Source organism: Heterodontus francisci, chromosome 30 (genome assembly GCF_036365525.1).
Source record: "Heterodontus francisci isolate sHetFra1 chromosome 30, sHetFra1.hap1, whole genome shotgun sequence".
NCBI classification, from domain to species: domain Eukaryota; kingdom Metazoa; phylum Chordata; class Chondrichthyes; order Heterodontiformes; family Heterodontidae; genus Heterodontus; species Heterodontus francisci.
The window spans coordinates 23,323,751-23,345,840 of NC_090400.1; the positions used below are offsets into that span (position 1 = coordinate 23,323,751).

Sequence of the window (22,090 nt, forward strand, 5' to 3'; positions counted from 1 at the left end):
CCTGGATGGTGTCGAGTTTCTTGAGTGTTATTGGAGCTGCACTCATCCAGGCAAGTGGAGAGTATTCCAAAACAATCCTGACTTGTGCCTTGTAGATGGTGGACAAGCTTTGGGGAGTCAGGAGGTGAGTTACCTCACCACAGGATTCTTAGCCTCCGACCTGCTTTTGTAGCCACGGTATTTATATGGCTACTCCAGTTCAGTTTATGGTCAATGGCAGCCCCTAGGATGTTGATAGTGGGGGATTCAGTGATGGTAATGCCATTGAATGTCAATGGGAGATGGTTAGATTCTCTCTTTTTGGAGATGGTCATTGCCTGGCACGTGTGTGGCATGAATGTTACTTGCCACTTATCATCCCAAGCCAGGATATTGTCCAGGTTTTGCTGCATTTCTGCATGGACTGCTTCAGTATCTGAGAAGTCACGAATGGTGCTGAACATTGTGCATTCATCAGTGAACATCCCCACTTCTGACCTTATGACTGATGGCAGGTCACTGATGAAGCAGCTGAAAATGGTTAGGCCTAGGACACTACCCTGAGGAATTCCTGCAGTGATACCCTGGAGCTCAGATGATTGACGTCCAACAACCACAACCATCTTCCTTTGCACTAGGTATGACTCTGACTCCCAGTTTTGCCAGGGCTCCTTGATGCCATACTCAGTAAAATGCTGCCTTGATGTCAAGTGCAGTCATTCTCACTTCACCTCTTGAGTTCAGTTCTTTTGGTCATGTTTGAACCAAGGCTGAGATGAGGTCAGGAGCTGAGTGGCCCTGGCGGAACCCAAACTGAGCGTCACTGAACAGGCTATTGCTAAGCAAGCGCCACTTGATGGCACTGTAGTTGACACCTTCCATCACTTTACTGATGATTGAGAGAACACTGATGGGGCGGTAATTAACCGGGTTGGGCTTGTCCTGCTTTTTGTGTACAGGACATACCTGGGCAATTTTCCACATTGCAGGGTAGATGCCAGTGTTGTAGCTGTACTGGAACAACTTGGCTAGGGGCGCGGCAAGTTCTGGAGCACAGGTCTTCATTACTACTGCCGGAATATCGTCAGGGCCCATAGCCTTTGTAGCATCCAGTGCCTTCAGTCGTTTTTTGTTATCACGTGGAGTGAATCGAATGGGCTGAAGTCTGGTATCTGTGATGCTGGCAACTTCAGGAGGAGGCCAAGATGGATCATCAACTTGGCACGTCTGGCTGAAGATTGTTGCAAATTCTTCAGCCTTGTCTTTCACACTGGTGTGCTGGGCTTCCCCATCATTGAGGAAGGGGATATTTGTGGAGCCACCTCCTCCAGTTAGTTGTTTAATTGTCCACCACCAAGGCTGGATGTGGCAGGACTGCAGAGCTTAGATCTGATCCGTTGGTTATGGGATCGTTTAGCTCTGTCTACCGCATGCTGTTTGTGCAATTTGGCACGCAAGTAATCCTGTGTTGTAGCTTCACCGGGTTGACACCTCATTTTGAGGTATGTCTGGTACTGCTCTTGGCATGCCCTCCTGCACTCTTCATTGAACCAGGATTGGTATCCTGGCTTGACGGTAATAGAAACAGAAAAGAAACATAGAAAAATAGGAGCAGGAGTAGGCCATTCGGCCCTTCGAGCCTGCTTCATCATTCGATACGATCATGACTGATTATCCAAACTCAGTAACCTGTTCCTGCTTTTTCCCGTATCCCTTGATCCCATTAGCCCTAAGAACTATATCTAACTTGTTCTTGAATATATTTAATGATTTGGCCTCAACTGCCTTCAGTGGTAGAGAATTCCACAGGTTCACCACTCTCTGGGTGAAGAAATCTTCCCTCATCTCAGTCCTAAATGGCTTACCCCTTATCCTTAAACTGTGACCCCTGGTCCTGTACTCCCCCGCCATCGGGAACATCCTTCCTGCATCTAGTCTGTCCAGTCCTGTTAGAATTTTGTAGGTTTCTATGGGAGAGTGGGGAATATGCCGGGCCATGAGGTTAGAGATTGTGGTTGAGTACAATTCTGCTGCTGCAGATGGTCCACAGAGCCTCATGGATGCCGAGTTCTGCATTGCTAGATCTGTTCAAAATCTATCCCATTTAGCACGGTGGTAGTGTCACACAACACGAAGGAGGATATCCTCAATGTGAAGGCGGGACTTCTTCTCCACATTCCTACCAATACTGTCATGGACAGATGCATCTGCGGCAGGCAGGTTGGTGAGGACGAGGTCAAGTGTGTTTTTCCCTCGTGTTGGTTCCCTCACCACCTGCCACAGACCGAGTCTAGCAGCTATGTCCTTTAGGACTCGGCCAGTAGTGGTCCTACTGAGCCACTCTTAGTGATGGGCATTGAAGTCCCCCACCCGCACTATTTCTGACTTTTACTCTACCCTTTTGTTTCAAACTATTCTACCATTTCCACCTGAGCCCTCCCCACTCCATTTCCTATTTATCCTTTCCACTGGGATGCTAGTCCCAGCCCAGTTCAGGTGGAGCCAATCCCAATGGTAAAGTTCCTTCCTGTCCTAGTACTGGCGCCAGTGTCCCATGAAATGGAACCTCTCTTCCCACATGACCGCTTCATCCACACGTCACTCCACTCCTATGCTTACGCTACGTCAATTTTCACATGGTTCAGGTAATAATCCCAACATTATAACAATTCAGGTCCTGTCCTTTAATTTAGCCCTTGTTCCTGATACTCTCCAAACAGGATCTACTCTTCCTATGTTCTTGGTCCTAACCAACCTACCCTCTAGTTTTGTTTTAATAGTGCACAGGGGATTTGTTTAAGTGCATGGCCCTTTAAATTTTTTTGCACAGCCATGCACATGCAGTAACTTAAAGGAGCCAACTTGCATGTGGCCTGCACAGGGGCTTTTGGGTTGCTGCGCAGCTTAGAGGGAACACCAGTCCCAACATGGATCACAATGATTGGATCCTCCTCCTTCCTTTCGAATATCCTTTCAAGCCGGCTTGAGAAATCACTCACCCTTGCCCCAGCTAGGCAACATGCCATGTGGGTCTCTCGATCCTACCTACAAAGAATGCTATGTGAAATTATTGTTGAATCCCCTACAAGGAACACATTACACTCCCCTCCTCTTCCTGCCCCTCTGGATTGACACCAACTCCAAGGTGCCATGATCAGCACTCTAGCAGTCCTTCTGACAGTCTTTATCCTTCTCCTCACAGGTAGCAAGTACATTATACCTGTTGAATGGGATCAGTTTCTGCAGATTCTCATTCTCTATCTCACATGGATTTCCCTTGCTCCGCACAGTACTGGTCACACTATCCCCATTCTGAATCTACACCTCTCTATGAAGAAGACTGAGGTCTGCAGGAAACTGTCCAGATATGTATCCCCATCCCTTATGTATCAGAGTGTCTCCAACTCGCACTCCATTCAATGAGTCTGAGCCAGAGAGATTTGAGATGGAGATATCTATTGCAGACATGTTCACTTAGTACAGTCTCGCTGTTCACAAAGTTCCACATCCTGGACACAGGATCTTCCCTGCCCCATCTTAATCTAGATTATTTATATCTATGTTATAGTTGTGGTAAGTTTTGTTTTCTCTTCTACACACTAACTCACACCAAGCAATACAACACTGGACAAAAATATTAAGTACTTATTGCCTGGAGGTTACACAAACCAGTACAAGTACTGGAGGCAAAAAGCAGCACCTCCTTACCCCTTTGCACCAAATTCCTACTCACACCAAATTCCTCAGCTTTTCCACGCTCTTTATATTGCACTCCATTTGCAAACACCCTCGTAGATAAGCTTGCTATCGATTCTGCTCCTTGTCTCCTGACTGCATATGTTCTGACTTTAGTCATGAGTCTATTATGCAGTACCAAATTTTACACACTGAGAAAATCTAAATATATTACATATACTATTACATTTTTGTCTATTTCTGTTACTTCTTCAAATAATTCAATAAGGTTGATTAAGCATGACTAACCCTTTTGAAATTTGTGTTGACTATTATTTAATATTTTAGGTTTCTAGATCATTTTCTATTGTACCTTTCAGTAAAGGTTCAATTATTTTTTCTACCACTGATGTTGCTAGCTGGTCAAAACCCCTTGGAATTATTTTATCTCCTTCTTTAAATATAATTATAACATTAGCTGTTCACCAGTCCTCTGGTACTATGTCCTTTGCTGGTGGATTTTATCTATATGTAATAGGTCCTCTGCCATCTCTTCCCTCGCTTCTTTTAGAATGCACAAATGCAATCCATCTCAACCAGGGGTTTTATCCTTTCTAAGTTTGATTAGGTTACATATTATCCTCACATTTCTATCTTAAATCTCATGATATATTTTTTGATCTCTTCTTGTTATGTAATGTCCTCCTAGTAAACACTGAGGCAAAGTAATTATTTAATATTTCTGCCATTTCACTGTTATAAGCTGCAAGATTATCTTTTGCACCCTAGTGGCCCTATCCCGATACTCATTTTCCTTTCGTTATTTGTGTCTGGAGAATACCTTACTACTACTTTTTATATTCGTTGATAATTTAATTTTGTACCTCATCTTTGCCTTCCTAATTGTTTCACTGACTTTTTTCCTAACTTCTTCATAGTCCCTTTAGTTACACTCTCCTTTATTGTCTTTATGTGTGCCTTTCTCTTTAGTTTCAATTTTGCTCTCACCTCTTTATTCATCCAGGCTAATTCATTATTGGCTAGTTTGTTCTTGTTATTGAGTGGATATTTCTCTGGAACACTACTGACCACCTTTTCAAATATTTCCCACTGGTGTCCTATCTCTTTGATTGCCATTGTTTTTGCAGTTTATCTTTCCCAGTTCCATTCTCATTGGGCAGGATTTTATCATGCCCTTGGAGACAGGAATGGAGGCGGGGGTGGGGGTGGGGGGAGGAGAAACAAAATAGTAAGGGGTACCGTTCCCGACGCTGTCCGGGCCCCCTGCCATTTTGTCCGGGCCACTTAAGGCCTCTTCCTGCCTCCACTCCAATTTCTTGGGGGGATGGAGGGGCCCGCCGCAGCGTTTTGGCCTCCGAGCAGAGTCGGGCGGGAGGGGGTCCCTCCTTTGGGAGCATTCCAGGGCCTCCGGAGGGCACCTTACATGGCAATGCCCACCCTCCTGGGAAGAACCCCACTATCCTCACCAACCACCCTCCCCACCACATCATCAGGGCCTGCATCACTGGTCCCAGCAACCCCAACCAAACTCACCTGTCCCGGGGTCCCTGACGTCCTCGGTGCTGCAGATCACTTGCAGTACCGGCAGTGGCCACTTCTCCCAGTGGCGCTGCTGGTACTGCATAGCTTCCAGCCCTCCAATTGGCCAGCAGCTCTGGAGGCAGGAGCTTGTCCCTGAAAGGGATGCATCCCCGACAGCAGGCAGTTAATTGGCTGCCCACTGTTAAATTGTAACAGGGTTACGACGGACAGCCAAGATGAGTTCTCACCCTGCCTTCCGGCCTGCCGTTGGGACCCCTGTCGCCAGAATAAAATTCGACCCATTTTTTTCAAAATTACTTAGTTTTATCTTTATCTGAGTCATGTCATTCTGAACTATTGTCATGATCTTAGGACATTACTCTACAATTAGTTAAGTACTCTCATGCTCACAAAGAGAACAGATACGAACTAAAGTGAACTGGAGCAATTATGAACTGTAAAAATGAACTGGTGAATTAAACTCCAAATAATGGACACATCTTGCTGCAGACAAGATGGAGTATGAGGTCAGGTGACCCTCCTGTACTGCAAATATACATAGTGATTGTTGGAGACTAAACCCATCATCATGTCTGGATTAGTTACAGTGTGGCACAGTGGTGCTGTGGTTAGCACTGCAGCCTCACAGCTCCAGCGACCCGGGTTCAGTTCTGGGTACTGCCTGTGTGGAGTTTGCAAGTTCTCCCTGTGACTGCGTGGGTTTCCGCCGGGTGCTCCGGTTTCCTCCCACAGTCAAAGACTTGCAGGTTGATAGGTAAATTGGCCATTGTAAATTGCCCCTAGTGTAGGTAGGTGGTAGGAGGATTGTGGGGACGTGGTAAGGGAATATGGGATTAATGTAGGATTAGTATAAATGGGTGGTTGTTGGTCAGCACAGACTCGGTGGGCCGAAGGGCCTGTTTCAGTGCTGTATCTCTAAAATAAAATAAAAAATAGTTCTGGGGAAGGCACATTAAAATGCTAAACAGGCCATCCAATGCTAAATGGCTCCAATCTTCAAGAATTGGGTTAACAAAGACCTTCACAGACAGGGACACTGATAATAGGTGGGACATAACACCACTTTATCAAGTTAAGCCACATTCAAACCCCATTGTGTAACAATGGCTCCATGTTCAAAGACATTGTATGAACACACCAGGGGAGAGCATCTATGGTCACTTGACCTAAACCAAACCTGATAAGGGTTTTTCTTCAAAAAGGGATTTCTCTGACACAGAGAGAGAGAGAAAACTAGGGGCTGAGAGATCCATTGCAGCCAAGAACAGACTCTGCCTGTATCATCTTTAAACCACGAGGCAAAGACTGAAAAAGGTGACCTTAAAAACTACCCCTCTGAGAAATTTTACTAAGATTGTCCACCGACATCGACTGAGTCTTAAACAAAGCAATCTGCAATACTTCATCTCCCACCTGTCTGTAACAACTCATTTGCAGTGAAATTGCTGTTGCAACATAGGAAGTGCAGCAACAATTTGTGCACAGCAAGATCCCACTGACAGCAATGCAATAATAAGAAGAAATGTTTCCAGTGATGTTGGTTGAGGAATCAATATTGGCCAGGACACAGGGTTGAATTCCTCTGCTCTTCTTCAAAATATTGCCATGGAATCTTACATGTCTACCGAAAAGGTGGATGATGCCTTAGTTTAATGCCTCATCCAAAAGATGGCACAAGCAACAGTGTAGCACTCCTTAACTACTGCACTGGACTGTGAGGCTAGATTTTACATTCAAGTCTGTGGATTGGGACTTGCGACCACAACATTCTGACTCTGAGGCAAGAGTGCCACTACTGAGACATGACTGACATTAACAAAGCTGTTGACATGCTTGCATGAATACTAAACTCCCAATTACACCATTCAGTGGCAAGCAATTGTCAGCTGGTAATGTCATGCATCACATTGAGAATAGGTTGGTATTGGTTGATTTGAAGACCAGAGATATTATAATTCCAAGTATCCACCATGTCCGTAATTGCTCCATCACTGCTAAAACACAAGTAGTGCTTTGGTATGGCAAAAGTGAGTAACAGCAGCCCCTTAGAGTCATAGAGTTATACCACACAGAAACAGGCCCTTTGGCCCATCATGTCTGTGCCAGCCATCAAACACCTATCTATTCTAATCCCATTTTCCAGCACTTGGCCCGTAGCGTTGTATGCTATGGCATTTCAACTGCTCGTCTAAATACTTCTTAAATGTTGTGAGGGTTCCTGCCTCAACCACCCCTTCAGGCAGTGTGTTCCAATTCCAACCACCCTCTGGGTGAAAAAACTTTTCCTCAAATCCCCTCTAAACCTCCTAGGTTTATAGGAATTATAGGAATATTATAGGAATAGGAGGTTAGAGCTGATGAATACGTGGCTGAGGAGATGGTGCAGGAGGGAGGGCCTTAGTTTCCTGGATCACTGGGACTGTTTGTGGCAAAGGTGGAACCTGTACAAATTGGACGGGTTGCACCTGAACCGGAATGGGACCAACATCCTTGCTGGGAGGTTTGCTAGCGCTGTTGGGGGCGGTTTAAACTAATTTGGTAGGGGGATGGGATACTGAATGGAGGTACAGTAGGGGAAGATGCACAGTCAAATATAGAAGAGAAACAGAGTCAGTCTGGAAGGCAGACCTGTCAAGGCACAGGTGAAAAATGCAAGGCTGGATTGCATCTTACGAGTGAGGCAGATGAATTGAGGGCATTGATTAGCACATGGGAATATGATATCATTGCTATCACAGAGACATGGTTGAGGGAAGGGCAGGACTGGCAGCTCACTATTCCAGGGTACAGAATCTTCAAGCGTGACAAGGAAGGGGATAAAAGAGGTGGTGGTATTGCACTGTTGATCAAGGAGTCAATTACTGCAGTAAGGAGGGATGATATCTTAGAAGGTTCCTCAAATGAAGCCATATGGGTAGAACTTAAAAACAAAAAGGGGGCAATCACTTGGCTGGGAGTGTACTACAGGCCTCCAAACAGTCAGGGAGAGACAGAGGAGCAGATATGTGGGCAAATCTCAGAGAGGTGTAAAAATAATAGGGTAATAATAGTAGGGGATTTCAACTTCCTTAATATCAGCTGGGATAGTCTTAGTGCAAAAGGCTTAAGGGGGCAGAATTTTTAAAATGCACACAGGAGAGTTTTTTGAGCCAGTACGTAGATAGTCCTACAAGAGTAGGGGCAGCACTGGACCTAATCCTAGGGAATGAAGCTGGGCAAGTGGTAGAAAAGTCAGTGAGGGAGCATTTCGGAGATAGTGACCATAACTCTAAGATTTAAGGTAGATATGGAAAAGGACCAGGGGGCCTAGATTTAAGGTAAGAGGCAGGAGGTTTAGAGGGGATTTGAGGAAAAAATTTTCACCAGAGGGTGGTTGAAATATGGAACGCACTGCCTGAAGAGGTGGCAGAGGCAGGAACCATCAGAACATTGAAGAAGTATTTAGATGAGCACTTGAAACGCCATAGCAAACAAGGCTACGGGCCAAGTGCTGGAAAATGGGATTAGAATAGGTAGGTGCTTGATGGCCGGCATGGACATGATGGGCCAAAGGGCCTGTTTCTGTGCTGTATGACTCGATGACTCCTGCCCCTTACCTTAAATCTATGGCCCCTGTTTATTGACATCTCCGCTAAGAGAAAAGGTTTTTTCCTATCTACCCTATCTATACCCCTCATAATTTTGTATACCTCAATCAAGTCCCCCCTCAGCATTCTCTGCTCTAAGGAAAACAACCCTAGCCTATCCAGTCTCTCTTCATAGCCGAAATGCTACAGCCAAGGCAACATCCTGGTGAATCTCCTCTGCACCCTCTCCATTGCAATCACATCTTTCCTGTAGTGTGGCAACCAGAACTGTACACAGTACTCCAGCTGTGGCCTAACTAGTATTTTATACAGCTCCATCATAACCTCCCTGCTCTTATATTCTATGCCTCGGCTAATAAAGGCAAGTATCCCATATGCCTTCCTAACCACCTTATCTACCTGTGCTGCTGCCTTCAGTGATCTATGGACAAGTACACCAAGGTCTCTCTGACCCTCTGTACTTCCTAGGGTCCTACCATTCATTGTATATTCCCTTGCCTTGTTAGTCCTCCCAAAATGCATCACCTCACACTTCTCAGGATTAAATTCCATTTGGAACTGCTCTGCCCATCTTACCAGCCCATCTATATTGTCCTGTAATCTAAGGCTTTGCTCCTCACTATTTACGACACCACTAATTTTCGTGTCATCTGAAAACTTACTGAACTTACCTCCTATATTCATGTTTAAATCATTAATGTACACTCCAAACAGCAAGGGTCCCAGCACCGATCCCTGTGGTACACCACTAGTCACAGGCTTTCAATTGCAAAAATAACCCTCGACAATCAATCTCTGCCTCCTGCCACTAAGCCAATTTTGGATCCAATTTGCCAAATTGCCCTGGATCCCATGGGCTCTTCCCTTCCTGACCAATCTCCCATGCGGGACCTTATCAAAAACCTTACTGAATTCCATGTAGACTACATCAACTGCTTTACCCTCATCTACACACCTAGTCACCTCTTCGAAAAATTCAATCAAATTTGTTAGACATGATCTCCTCCTGACAAAGCCATGTTGACTATCCTTGATTAATCCCTGCCTCTCCAAGTGGAGATTAATCCTGTCCCTCAGAATCTTTTCCAATAGTTTCCCTACCACTGATGGTAGACCCACTGGCCTGTAATTATCTGGATTATCCCTACTACCCTTCTTGGATAATGGTACCTCATTCGCTGTCCTCCAGTCCTCTGGCACCTCTTCTGTGGCCAGAGAGGATTTGAAAATTTGTGTCAGAGCCCCTGCAATCTCCTCCCTTGCCTCACATAGCAGCCTGGGATACATCACATCTGGGCCTGGGGATTTATCCACTTTTAAGCTCACTAAAACAGCTAATACCTCCTTCTTTCAATGCTAATTTGTTCAGATATATCACAATCCCCCTCCCTGATCTCTGCACCTACATCATCCTTCTCCATAGTGAACACAGATGAAACGTAATCATTTAAAACCTCATCTACGTCCTCCAGCTCTGCACACAGATTGCCACTTTGGTCCCTAATGGGCCCAACTCTTTCCCTGGTTATTGTCTTGCCCTTACTATACTTATGAAATGCCTTAGGATTTTCCTTTATCTTGCCCACCAGTGTTTTTTCATGTCCCCTCTTCGCTCTCCTAATTACTTTTTTAAGTACCCCCCCTCCCTACACATTCTATACTCCTCTAGGGCCTCTGCTGTTTTCAGCCCTCTGAATCTGCCATAAGCCTCCTTTTTTTTTCTTATCCAATCCTTTCTATCCCTTGACATCCAGGGTTCCCCGGACTTGTTGGTCCTACCCTTCACCTTTATGGGAACATGTTGGCCCTGATCTCTCACTATTTCCTTTTTGAATGACTTCCACTGGTCTGATGTAGACTTTCCTACAAGTAGCTGCTCCTAGTCCACTTTGGCCAGATCCTGTTTCATCATATTGAAATCAGCCTTCCCCCAACTCAGTACCTTTATTTCCGGTCCATCTTTGTCCTTTTCCATTACTACCTTAAATCTTACAGAATTATGGTCACCATCTCCGAAATGCTCCCCCACTGACACTTCTACCACTTGTCCAGCTTCATTCCCTAAGATTAGGTCCAGTACCGCCCCTTCTCTTGTAGGACTTTCTACGTACTGGCTCAAAAAGCTCTCCTGGATGCACTTTAAGAATTCTGTCCCCTTTAAGCCTTTTGCACTAAGACTATTCCAGCTGATATTAGGGAAGTTGAAATCCCCTACTATTATTACCCTATTATTTTTACACCTCTCTGAGATTTGCCTACATATCTGCTCCTCTATCTCTCCCTGACTGTTTGGAGGCCTGTCGTACACTCCCAGCAAAGTAATTGCCCCCTTTTTGTTTTTAAGTTCTACCCATATGGCTTCATTTGAGGATCCTTCTAAGATATCATCCCTCCTTACTGCACTCCTTGATCAATAGTACAATGCCACCTCCTCTTTTACACTCCCCTCCCTCCACCCCTGTCACACCTGAAGATTCCGTACCCTGGAATATTGAGCTGCCAGTCCTGCCCTTCCCTCAACCATATCTCTGTAATAGCAATAATATCATATTCCCATGTGTTAATCAACACCCTCAATTCATCTGCCTTACTTATAAAACTCCTTGAGTTAAAATAGATGCAATCCAGCCTTGCATTATCCACTTGTGCCTTAACAGGTCGATATTTGCTCTGCCTTCCAGACTGACTGTTTCTCTTTTATATTTGGCTGTGCATCACCCCCTGCTGTACCTCCACTCTGTATCCCATCCCCCTGCCAAATTAGTTTAAACCCCCCAAAAGCACGAGCAAACCTCCCTGCAAGGATGTTGGTCCCGTTCCGGTTCAGGTGCAACCCGTCCGACTTGTGCAGGTCCCACCTTCGCCAGAAACAGACCCAGTGATCCAGGAAACTAAAGACCTCCCTCCTGCACCATCTATTCCTTGAACCATCCCTTGAACCTGCTCTACCATTGAAATTGATCATGGCTAATTTATAACTCAACTTCATTTATCAGCTTTTATCCACATTGTTTGATACCCTTACTGAACAAAAATCTATCAATCTCAGTCTTCGGAAAATTTGAATGAACTTAGCATACACAGCCTTTTGGCAGAGTACCAGATTTCCACTACCTTTCATCACTTGACTGAATACCTAAATACTCTAACGTTAGTGCGGTCTGATGTGGCACAAGAATCTGAGATAAATATGCTAAACATCATGTCGTGAAAGAAGTGGTACCTGAGGAATCCATTGTACATGCCTAGGAATATGATATAATGTGTAAATCTAGTAACTTTCAGGTAGCACTGACAGATAGTATTGGTGGTCACTGTTGGAATAGTGAAGAAATATTGCGAAAGGGAAAAGAGCAAAACTCAAAAATCTAGTGGAAAATACGAAAATAAACTACCAGCTTAAACTACAACTAGAAAATAGTCGAATAGACATCAATAAATTATGTGAAGGAATTCATATTAGGTAGAGCATTTTGAAAAGAGGAATTATTGAGCAGTTTGTGACTCTGCCTCTGCTGCCATTTGTCTTTACTCTGATTCCTGCTTTATTGACTCCATTCATTTCCTGTATAGATCTCTAATCAAAGAATTAATCATTGCTCCAGCAACATTTTATATTGGCCTAGGTCCAAGATTGGGATATTCCCTGCTTGTTTCTCCTGTGGCGAGCTGTTTTCTTGTTTTTCTCTGGGCAAAACCCTTGAAATAAACACCTGGCAGGATTATGGAACTCTTGGCTCTGTGTACTCAGAGAATGAATATTGTTCAGTTTATGGAACTACAACCTTGGTATGAAGCAGCAGCAGTTTCTTTCTGCCAAACTCAATTCTGCTGAATTGCAGAATGGTATTTATCTCAGAAATCACTTCAATGTTGCTCAGCACACAGTGAAGTGAGGAGATCTGATAGTAATATTCAGAAAAATCGCTTTCTTTACTAAATGATGAATTTAATTGTTGTCTATGTTCTCTACTTGTCAAGAAGATTTTTCCCATTAATATTCTGTGCTTACTAATGCAATAATCATTTGATGCTTTTACAAATGACAAAAGTAGAAAGATTACCTCCATACATAGCAGCTTTAGCTGCCGCATATCCATCTGCAATGATATAGGATTGACATGTTATGACAGAAAGATCAGCTAGCTATAGAGTGGATCAATCAGTAACATTTATGCAGACCAACAGGACCTCCTCATTCCAGATAAACCCGATTTCTGAAATATTCAATATTAATGCAAATCATTCAAATCCAACGAACAAATCATAGTAATCTTTAGTAAGTAAACATGGAATAAAATAAGACTACTTGCCCATTAATTCCTATCTCTTCCATAGAGCATGTGTAAACTACTCTATTGTCTATTAGATGGCACTACAACTGGTTGCATCCAAAAAGAACTGAAGTAGAAATGGCAAATGTCTGGCAAAATAGATCCTGATGGATTCTGGGAGCATAGAGAAGCTTTCTGAACAAAGGGTATCTATTGGGTTGGGCGACCAATGGATTTTCCCAGCTCAATGGATATTCCAGCAATCTTTACCCAGCAAGTGTTAATTAATTCTGTATCTGAACATTTGCATGCATAGACTGGAGTATTTGGAAGAATTTATTTCGAGATACAGCACTGAAACAGGCCCTTCGGCCCACCGAGTCTGTGCCAACCATCAACCACCCATTTATACTAATCCTACATGAATCCCATATTCCTACCACATCTCCATCTTCCCTCAATTCCCCTACCACCTACCTACACTAGGGGCAATTTATAATGGCCAATTTACCTATCAACCTGCAAGTCTTTGGCTGTGGGAGGAAACCGGAGCACCCGACGAAAACCCACGCGGTCACAGGGAGAACTTGCAAACTCCACACAGGCAGTACCCAGAATTGAACCCGGGTCACTGGAGCTGTGAGGCTGTGGTGCTAACCACTGCGCCACTCCTTTTCCCCCATATCCTTTGATCCCTTTCGCCCCAAGAGCTACATCTAACTCCTTCTTGAAAACATACAACGTTTTGGCCTCAACCACTTTCTGTGGTAGCGAATTCCACAGGCTCACCACTCTCTGGGTGAAGTAATTTCTCCTCATCTCAGTCCTGAAAGGTTTACCCCGTATCATGTTTGAATCTTTGAAGGTTCATCAGTCATATTCCATGGAAACAATTGAAACTGATACAGAATGATAGGTAGCTTCAACAGCTCTTGTGTTTCTAACCAACTTCATTGGTGCTGAAACCATCAGAATCTCATTGAGGAGAGAGTGACACTTGAAATTTTACACTTAGTCTTCCAAGAACACCAATGTTTCTTCCCAATTCTTCTGAGCTAATCCAGGAAAAAATCCCACATTTTGATCTAATATAACAACCTAAAAAAGAACTTGAATTAATCAGATGCTCCAGATGATCCAAAGCTTTACACAACCAATTAATTACTCATGAAGTGAAGTTACTCTGTGATGTAATCAAAGGAGGAATCAATTTACATAGAGGAAGTTGGTTGAGCAAGTTCATTCCCTGCTCTTCAAATGGTGCCGTGGGAGCTTTTGTAGTATTCAGAACCATCAGATCAATACAGTTTAAAATGCTATTAAAAAGATTAAATGTGAAATCATTACAGATTGTGCCATTATTTACCTAGGCTAAAAATAGTATGGGTCACCTGTAGGCACAGGAGCGAGAGCAGGGGGATAAGAAGCTACAGGTGGCAGCTCACCAGAGGGCAACAGTACATGCCAGCTCTGATTCAGAGGACTTGAATGCTGCCTTTTAGGACCAAGTTTAACAAAGAAAGCTGATGGGCATTCACCAGAAATTGTTAGGTTTGCTAGGCAACCTCACAACGTCCTATCTCATAATGCTACAGTGCATGGAGGAGTCCAGCTCCAACTTCCATCAAAGTTATGCACAGAGCATTGAGCTAATTCTTTCCAACGTGGACTAAACGGTCAGCTCTATAAATATGATAATGGTGGTCACCACAATGTGGCCCATATGACAACTTCCATGGAAGCTCGGTCTGGGGCCAATGTTGACAGGTGTCTCCACCGTGTCACAATAGTCCTGCACTCTTCACTCACTGAGTTGCAAGAGTGCTGAGGGGCAGTACTAGAAGACTGACTGTATTTACACTATAATTGCAACATTGATACAAAGTGAAAGACTACAGTTATAGTGTAAATGCACCCTAACAGACTGCATTACAAAACTGAAAACAGTAACACTATTTCATTCAACTTATCTCATTGAATCTAAAATATTATTAATGGGAGATCAAATTACCTGATACACCTCCTGGAACAGTTCTAGGTACACCTCCTGGTACTTGTCCGGGTACAATTCCTGGAATGCCTGAACAGGGGAATTACAATCATTAGATGTCAAATAAACCCAACAGAAGAAAATACTGTTGGTACGAAAGATATTGAAGTTTTACTAAGACCTATAACCAAGCTTGAACTGCTGCTTTCATTTGCTGCAAGGGCAGATGGTGGAGTGTGATCAAAAGTTCAAATGGGTCAGTTCCTTGACTGAATTAACAGAAATTATTTTTAATGGAGGAAGAAACAGTTTGTTCTCTTGTTTAGGTGTGACACAGTCATATGGATTGCTCCTGTCTTTTAGGATATGCAAAATTGCATATAATCAGTCTGCATTTTTCAATTGCAATTCTACAATGCTAAAATTATTGCACCATGTGCCAATTTTCTGTCATCCAATTGGATCAGCTAACCAAAATACTACAAATGAATCATTGGCCAGAGCCTTGGCTGAATTCGTTGAAATGATTTTGGATGAAGAAGAAATACTTTATTCTACGGTTTACATCTCAGATATGACACAAAACATATGAATGGGTCATACGGGGAGGCGGTGGCGTAGTGGTATTGTCACTGGACTAGTAACCCAGAGACCCAGGGTATTGCTCTGGAGACATGGAGACATGGGTTCAAATCCCACCACAGCAGAAGGTGGAATTTGAATACAATTAATAAATCTGGAATTTTAAAAAAAGCTAGTCTAATGATGGCCATGAAACCATTGTCAATTGTTGCAAAAACCCACCTGGTTCACTAATGTCCTTTAGGGAAGGGAATCTGCTGTCCTTACCTGGTCTGGCCTACATGTGACTCCAGACCCACAGCAATGTGGTTGACTCTTACATGCCCTCTGAAATGGCCTAGCAAGCCACTCAGTTGTATCTAACCGCTACGAAGTCTATAAAAAGGAATGAAACCGGACGGACCACCCGGCATCGACCTAGGCACCGGAAACGACAATGGCAAACCCAGCCCTGTCGACCCTGCAAAGTCCTCCTTACTAACATCTGGGGGCTTGTGTCAAAGTTGGGAGAGCTGGCCCACAGACTAGTCAAGCAACAGCCTGACTTAGTCATACTCACGGAATCATACCTGACAGACAATGTCCTAGACCCTGCCATCACCATCCCCGGGTATGTCCTGTCCCACCGGCAGGACAGACCCAGCAGTGGTGGCGGCACAGTGGTACACAGTAGGGAAGGAGCTGCCCTGGGAGTCCTCAACATCGACTCTGGACCCCATGAAGTCTCATGGCATCAGGTTGAACATGGACAAGGAAACCTCCTACTGATTACCACCTACTGCCCTCCCTCAGCTGATGACTCAGTATTCCTCCATGTTGAACAGCACTTGGAGGAAGCACTGAGGGTGGCAAGGGCACAGAATGTACTCTGGGTGGGGGACTTCAACGTCCATCACCAAGAGTGGAATCGTAGCACCACTACTGACCGAGCTGGCCGAGTCCTAAAGGACATATCTGCTAGACTGGGTATGCGGCAGGTGGTGAGGGAACCAATAAGAGGGGAAAACATACTTGACCTCGTCCTCACCAATCTGCCTGCCGCAGATGCATCTGTCCATGACAGTATTGGTAGGAGTGACCACCACACAGTCCTTGTGGAGACGAAGTCCCGCCTTCACATTGAGGATACCCTCCATCGTGTTGTGTGGTACTACCACCGTGCTAAATGGGATAGATTTCAAACAGATCTAGCAATGCAAAACTGGGCATCCATGAGGCGCTGTGGACTATCAGCAGCAGCAGAATTGTACTCAACCACAATCTGTAACCTCATGGCCCGGCAGATCCCCCACTCTACCATTGGTATCAAACCAGGAGACCAACCCTGGTTCAATGAAGAGTGCAGGAGAGCATGCCAGGAGCAGCACCAGGCATACCTCAAAATGAGGTGTCAACCTGGTGAAGCTACAACACAGGACTATCTGCGTGCCAAACTGCGTAAGCAGCATGCAACAGACAGAGCTAAGCGATCCCATAACCAACTGATCAGATCTCAGCTCTGCAGTCCTGCCACATCCAGTCGTGAATGGTGGTGGACAATTAAACAACTAACTGGAGGAGGTGGCTCCACAAATATCCCCATCCTCAATGATGGGGGAGCCCAGCACATCAGTGCGAAAGATAAGGCTGAAGCATTTGCAATAATCTTCAGCCAGACGTGCCGGGTTGATGATCCACCTCAGCCTCCTCCTGAAGTTGCCAGCATCACAGATGCCAGACTTCAGCCAATTTGATTCACTCCACGTGATATCAAAAAACTACTGAAGGCACTGGATACTGCAAAGGCTATGGGCCTTCTGTGCTACAGAACTTGCCGCGCCCCTAACCAAGCTGTTGCAGTACAGCTACAACACTGGCATCTACCCGGAAATGTGGAAAATTGCCCAGGTATGTCCTGTACACAAAAAACAGGACATGTCCAACCTGGCCAATTACTGCCCCATCAGCCGACTGTCAATCATCAGTAAAGTGATGGAAGATGTCACCAACAATGCCATCAAGCAGCACTTGCTTAGCAATAACCTGCTCAGTGACGCTCAGTTTGGGTTCCGCCAGGGCCACTCAGCTCCTGACCTCATTACAGCCTTCGTTCAAACATGGACAAAAGAGCTGAACTCAAGAGGTGAGGTGAGTGACTGCCCTTGACATCAAGGCAGCATTTGACCGAGTATAGCATCAAGGAGCCCTGGCAAAACTGAGTTCAAAGGAATCAGGGGGAAAACCCTTCACTGGTTGGAGTCATACCTAGCGCAAAGGAAGATGGTTGTGGTTGTTGGAGGTCAATCATCTCAGCTCCAGGACATCACTGCAGGAGTTCCTCAGAGTAGTGTCCTAGGCCCAACCATCTTCAGCTGCTTCATCAATGACCTTCCTTCAATCATAAGGTCAGAAGTGGGGATGTTCGCTGATGATTGCACAATGTTCAGCACCATTCGCGACTCCTCAGATACTGAAGCAGTCCGTGTAGAAATGCAGGAAGACTTGGACAATATCCAGGCTTTGGGCTATAAGTGGCAAGTAACATTTGCATCACACTAGTGCCAGGCAATGACCATCTCCAACAAGAGAGAATCTAACCATCTGCCCTTGACATTCAATGGCATTACCATCACTGAATCCCCCAATATCAACATCCTAGGGGCTACCATTGACCAGAAACTGAACTGGAGTAGCCATATAAATACCATGGCTACAAGAGAAGGTCAGAAGCTAGGAATCCTGAGGCGCGTAACTCACCTCCTGACTCCCTAAAGCCTGTCCACCATCTACAAGGCACAAGTCAGGAGTGTGATAGAATACTCTCCACTTGCCTGGATGGGTGTAGCTCCAACAACACTCAAGAAGCTCGACACCATCCAGGACAAAGCAGCCCGCCTGATTGGCACCCCATCTACAAACATTCACTCTCTCCACCACTGACGCACAGTGGCAGCAGTGTGTACCATCTGCAAGATGCACTAAAGCAACGCACCAAGGCTCCTTAGACAGCAGCTTCCTTCTACCAACTAGAAGGACAAGGGCAGCAAATGCATGGGAACACCACCACCTGCAAGTTCCCCTCCAAGTCACACACCATCCTGACCTGGAACTATATCGCCGTTCCTTCACTGTCGCTGGGTCAAAATCCTGGAACTCCCTTTCTCACAGCACTGTGGGTGTATCTACCCCACATGGACTGCAGCGGTTCAAGAAGGCAGCTCACCACCACCTTCTCAAGGGCAATTAGGGATGGGCAATAAATGCTGGCCTGGCCAGCGACGCCCACATCCCATGAATGAATAAAAAAAATATGGTATATATGGAGCATGACGGGAATTCTGAAAAAAGAGCTTCATAAAGTAGTGGGTGGGTGGGCGTGGTGTCTGACACAATGGGAAAAATTGGTTGATGCCTGAAAACAGGCAGCCAGATCGTGATGCATGATTAACCTGTGACAGTTGTGTGGAATGTAGACAGCATGCCAACTTTGAGCTGCCTGCTCATTAAAAAGATGCCTGTGTGCAGCCTGCGATTCCCGCACCAGCAGGGGCTCCAATGTCGATTCTACCTGACACTACTTAAAACTAGCCTGCACCTCTTAAAGGGGAGGTGCATTCTACCTGGAGCAAGTGAATCTGACCTGGGAAAGGGTGAAGAATGGCAAACCATGGGAGAATGGAATCAATGTTTTCGGATGTTGCACCTGAGGTCTTGGTAAAGGAGGTGGAAAAGAGGAAAGATGTTCTGTCTGCTCTGGCAGGAGGGAGGGGTGTGGGGGGCAGGGGGTGGTGTGCAGAAAGCCATCTAGACAAATTTTGTAAAGGCAGGGGGAACAAATAGCTGCAGAAGTCAATGCCAGAAGTACAACCCCAAGGACCTGGATGCAGTTAACAAGACATTTAGTGGTTAAGGTCAGTGAAAAAAGTGTTCGTATGACAGATGTCAGGTGGATAATACCACTGAGAATCAGGCTGAATATAGAAGGTTCAGAGGGGAATTGTAAAAGCAAGTAAGGGAAGCAAAGAGAGAGTATGAGAAGAGACTAGAAGCTAACATAAAAGGGAATCTAAAAGTATTCTATAGGCATATAAATTGTAAAAGAGTGGTAAAAGGAGGAGTGGGGCCGATTAGGCACAAAGAAGGGTAATTACAAATGGAGGCAGGGGGCACGGTTTAGGTATTAAAACCATACTTTGTATCTGTCTTTACCAAGGAAGAAGATGCTGTGCAGGTTGTGGTGAAATAGGAGGTAATTCAGACACTTGAAGGGTTTAAAAGTGATTAGGAGGAGGTATTGGATAGGCTGTCTGTACTTAAAGTTGATAAGGCACCAGGACTGGATGAGATGCATCCAAGGGTACTGAGGGAAGTGACAGTGTAAGTTGCAGAGGCACTGGCCATAATTTTACAGTCTTCCTTCAACTCAGGAGTGGTGCCAGAGGACTGGAGAATTGCAAATGTAACATCCTTGTTCAAGATAGGGTGTAAAAATAAGACAGCAACCACAGGCCAGTCAGTTTAACTTCGGTGGTGGGGGAAGCTTCTAGAAACGATAATTCGGGACATAATTAATAGTCACTTGGACAAATGCAGGTTAATTAAGGAAAGCCAGCATGGATTTGTTCAGGGAAAACTGTGGTTTACTAACTTGCTCGATTTTTTTCATGAGGTAACAGAGAGGGCTGATGAGGGTAATGCTGTTGATGTGGTGCACATGGACTTGAAAAGGCATTTGATAAAGTGCCGCACAACAGACTTGTGAGCAAAGTTAGAGCTCAAGGATAAAAGGGACAGTAGCAAGGTGGATATAAAATTGGCTGAGTGACAGGAAACAGAGTAGTGGTTAATGATTTCTTTTGGACTGGAGGAAGACTGGAAATAATGGAGTTCCCCAGGGGTCAGCATTAGGACCCCTGCTGCTCCTGATATATATTAATGACCTGGACCTTGGTGTACAGGGCACAATTTTAAAATCTGAGGACGATACAAAACTTGGAAGTATTGTGAACTGTGAGGAGGATAGTGTAGAACTTCAAAAGGACATAGACAAGTTGGTGGAATGGGCGGACAAGTGGCAGATGAAATTTAATGCAGAGAAGTGTGAAGTGATTCATTTGAGACAGACAACATGAAATAAAGGGGACAATTATAAGGGGGTGCTAGAGCAGAGGGACCTGGGTGTATATGTGCACAAATCATTAATGGTGGCAGGGCAAGTTGAGAGAGCGGTTAATAAAGCATACAGCATCCTAGGCTTTATCAACAGGGGCTTAGAGAGCAAAAGCAAGTAAGTTATGTTAAACTTCAAAAAAACACTGGTTCGGCCTTAACTAGAGTATTGTGTCCAGTTGTGAGTGCCACACTTTAGAAAACATGTGAAGACATTAGACAGAGTGCAGAAAAGATTCATGAGAATAGTTCCAAGAATGAGGAACTTCAGTTATGTAGATAGATTGGAGAAGTTGGGACTGTTTTCCTTGGAGAAGAGAAAGTTGAGAGGAGATTTGATAGAGGTATTCAAATTCATGAGGGGTCTGGACTGAGTAGATAGGGAGAAACAGTTCCCATTGGTGGAAGGATCAAGAACCAGTGGGCACAGAATTAAGCTAATTGGCAAAAGAAGTAATAGCGACATGAAGAAAAACAGCTTCATGTAACAGTTCATGGTTAAGATCTGGAATGCACTCCTGAGAGTGTGGTGGAGGCAGGTTCAATCGAGGCATTCAAGAGGGAACTTGATTATTACCTGAAAAGGAAGAATATGCAGGGCTATGGGGAGAAGGCGGGGGAATGGCACGAGATGAATTGCTCCTTCAGAGAGCAGATACAACAGGCCGAATGACCTTCTTCAGTGCTGTGACTATCCTATAATTCTATGATTCTAATATGACATTTGGTGATGCATTCAATCAACTGCACACTATCCTCAGCCACAATTCACCACACCCTCATCACTCACCTACCAATAATCTATATCAATCAGGACTCACACCTAACATTTATATACTTCACCTCAACCTCAAACACTGTTGCAGTCTCAAATCCACATCTTACAGCTTGTCCACACTCGCAGCTATTCATCCATGGGAGCCACATAACCCAAATAGATTGCATGACACTCACTGACACACTTCCGTCTCTCTTGCAGGTGAAAATGGTGCACAACCAATGGCAGCGTGAACTAACCGGAGAGGGAGAGGCACGCCTGCATGTTCTAACCCCCATGGACGAGACAATACTAACCCATATGAAAATGGCCATGCTGAGGCCATGGCCACCAGTGGGGCAGAAGGAGAGGGTACCCGCAAGCTTAATCCTCCTTTTCTCATCCCACTTCTCCCTTATCCCAATGGAAAGCTGCTGATAGTAAGAAGTGTATGCTTACACTTATTCCTCTCCCCTCACCATAAGGCTACAATTTCCTTTTTTAGAGAGTCATAGAGTCAAATGCCTAAGAACCT

At 44.8% G+C, this 22,090-nt stretch overlaps 1 protein-coding gene across 12 annotated transcripts in view; it reads right to left on the reverse strand.

The window, feature by feature from the left end:
- Window positions 1-22,090, reverse strand: part of LOC137346623 (elastin-like) — a 508,685-nt gene that overhangs the window by 277,750 nt on the left and 208,845 nt on the right. For all 12 annotated transcript variants that reach the window (XM_068010226.1, XM_068010221.1, XM_068010223.1 and 9 more), the window contains 2 exons: window positions 15,090-15,158; window positions 12,869-12,904 (listed from right to left, as the gene is read on the reverse strand). In XM_068010226.1, coding sequence (XP_067866327.1) covers window positions 12,869-12,904; window positions 15,090-15,158 — 105 coding nt within the window. The remainder of the gene's footprint in view (window positions 1-12,868; window positions 12,905-15,089; window positions 15,159-22,090) is intronic.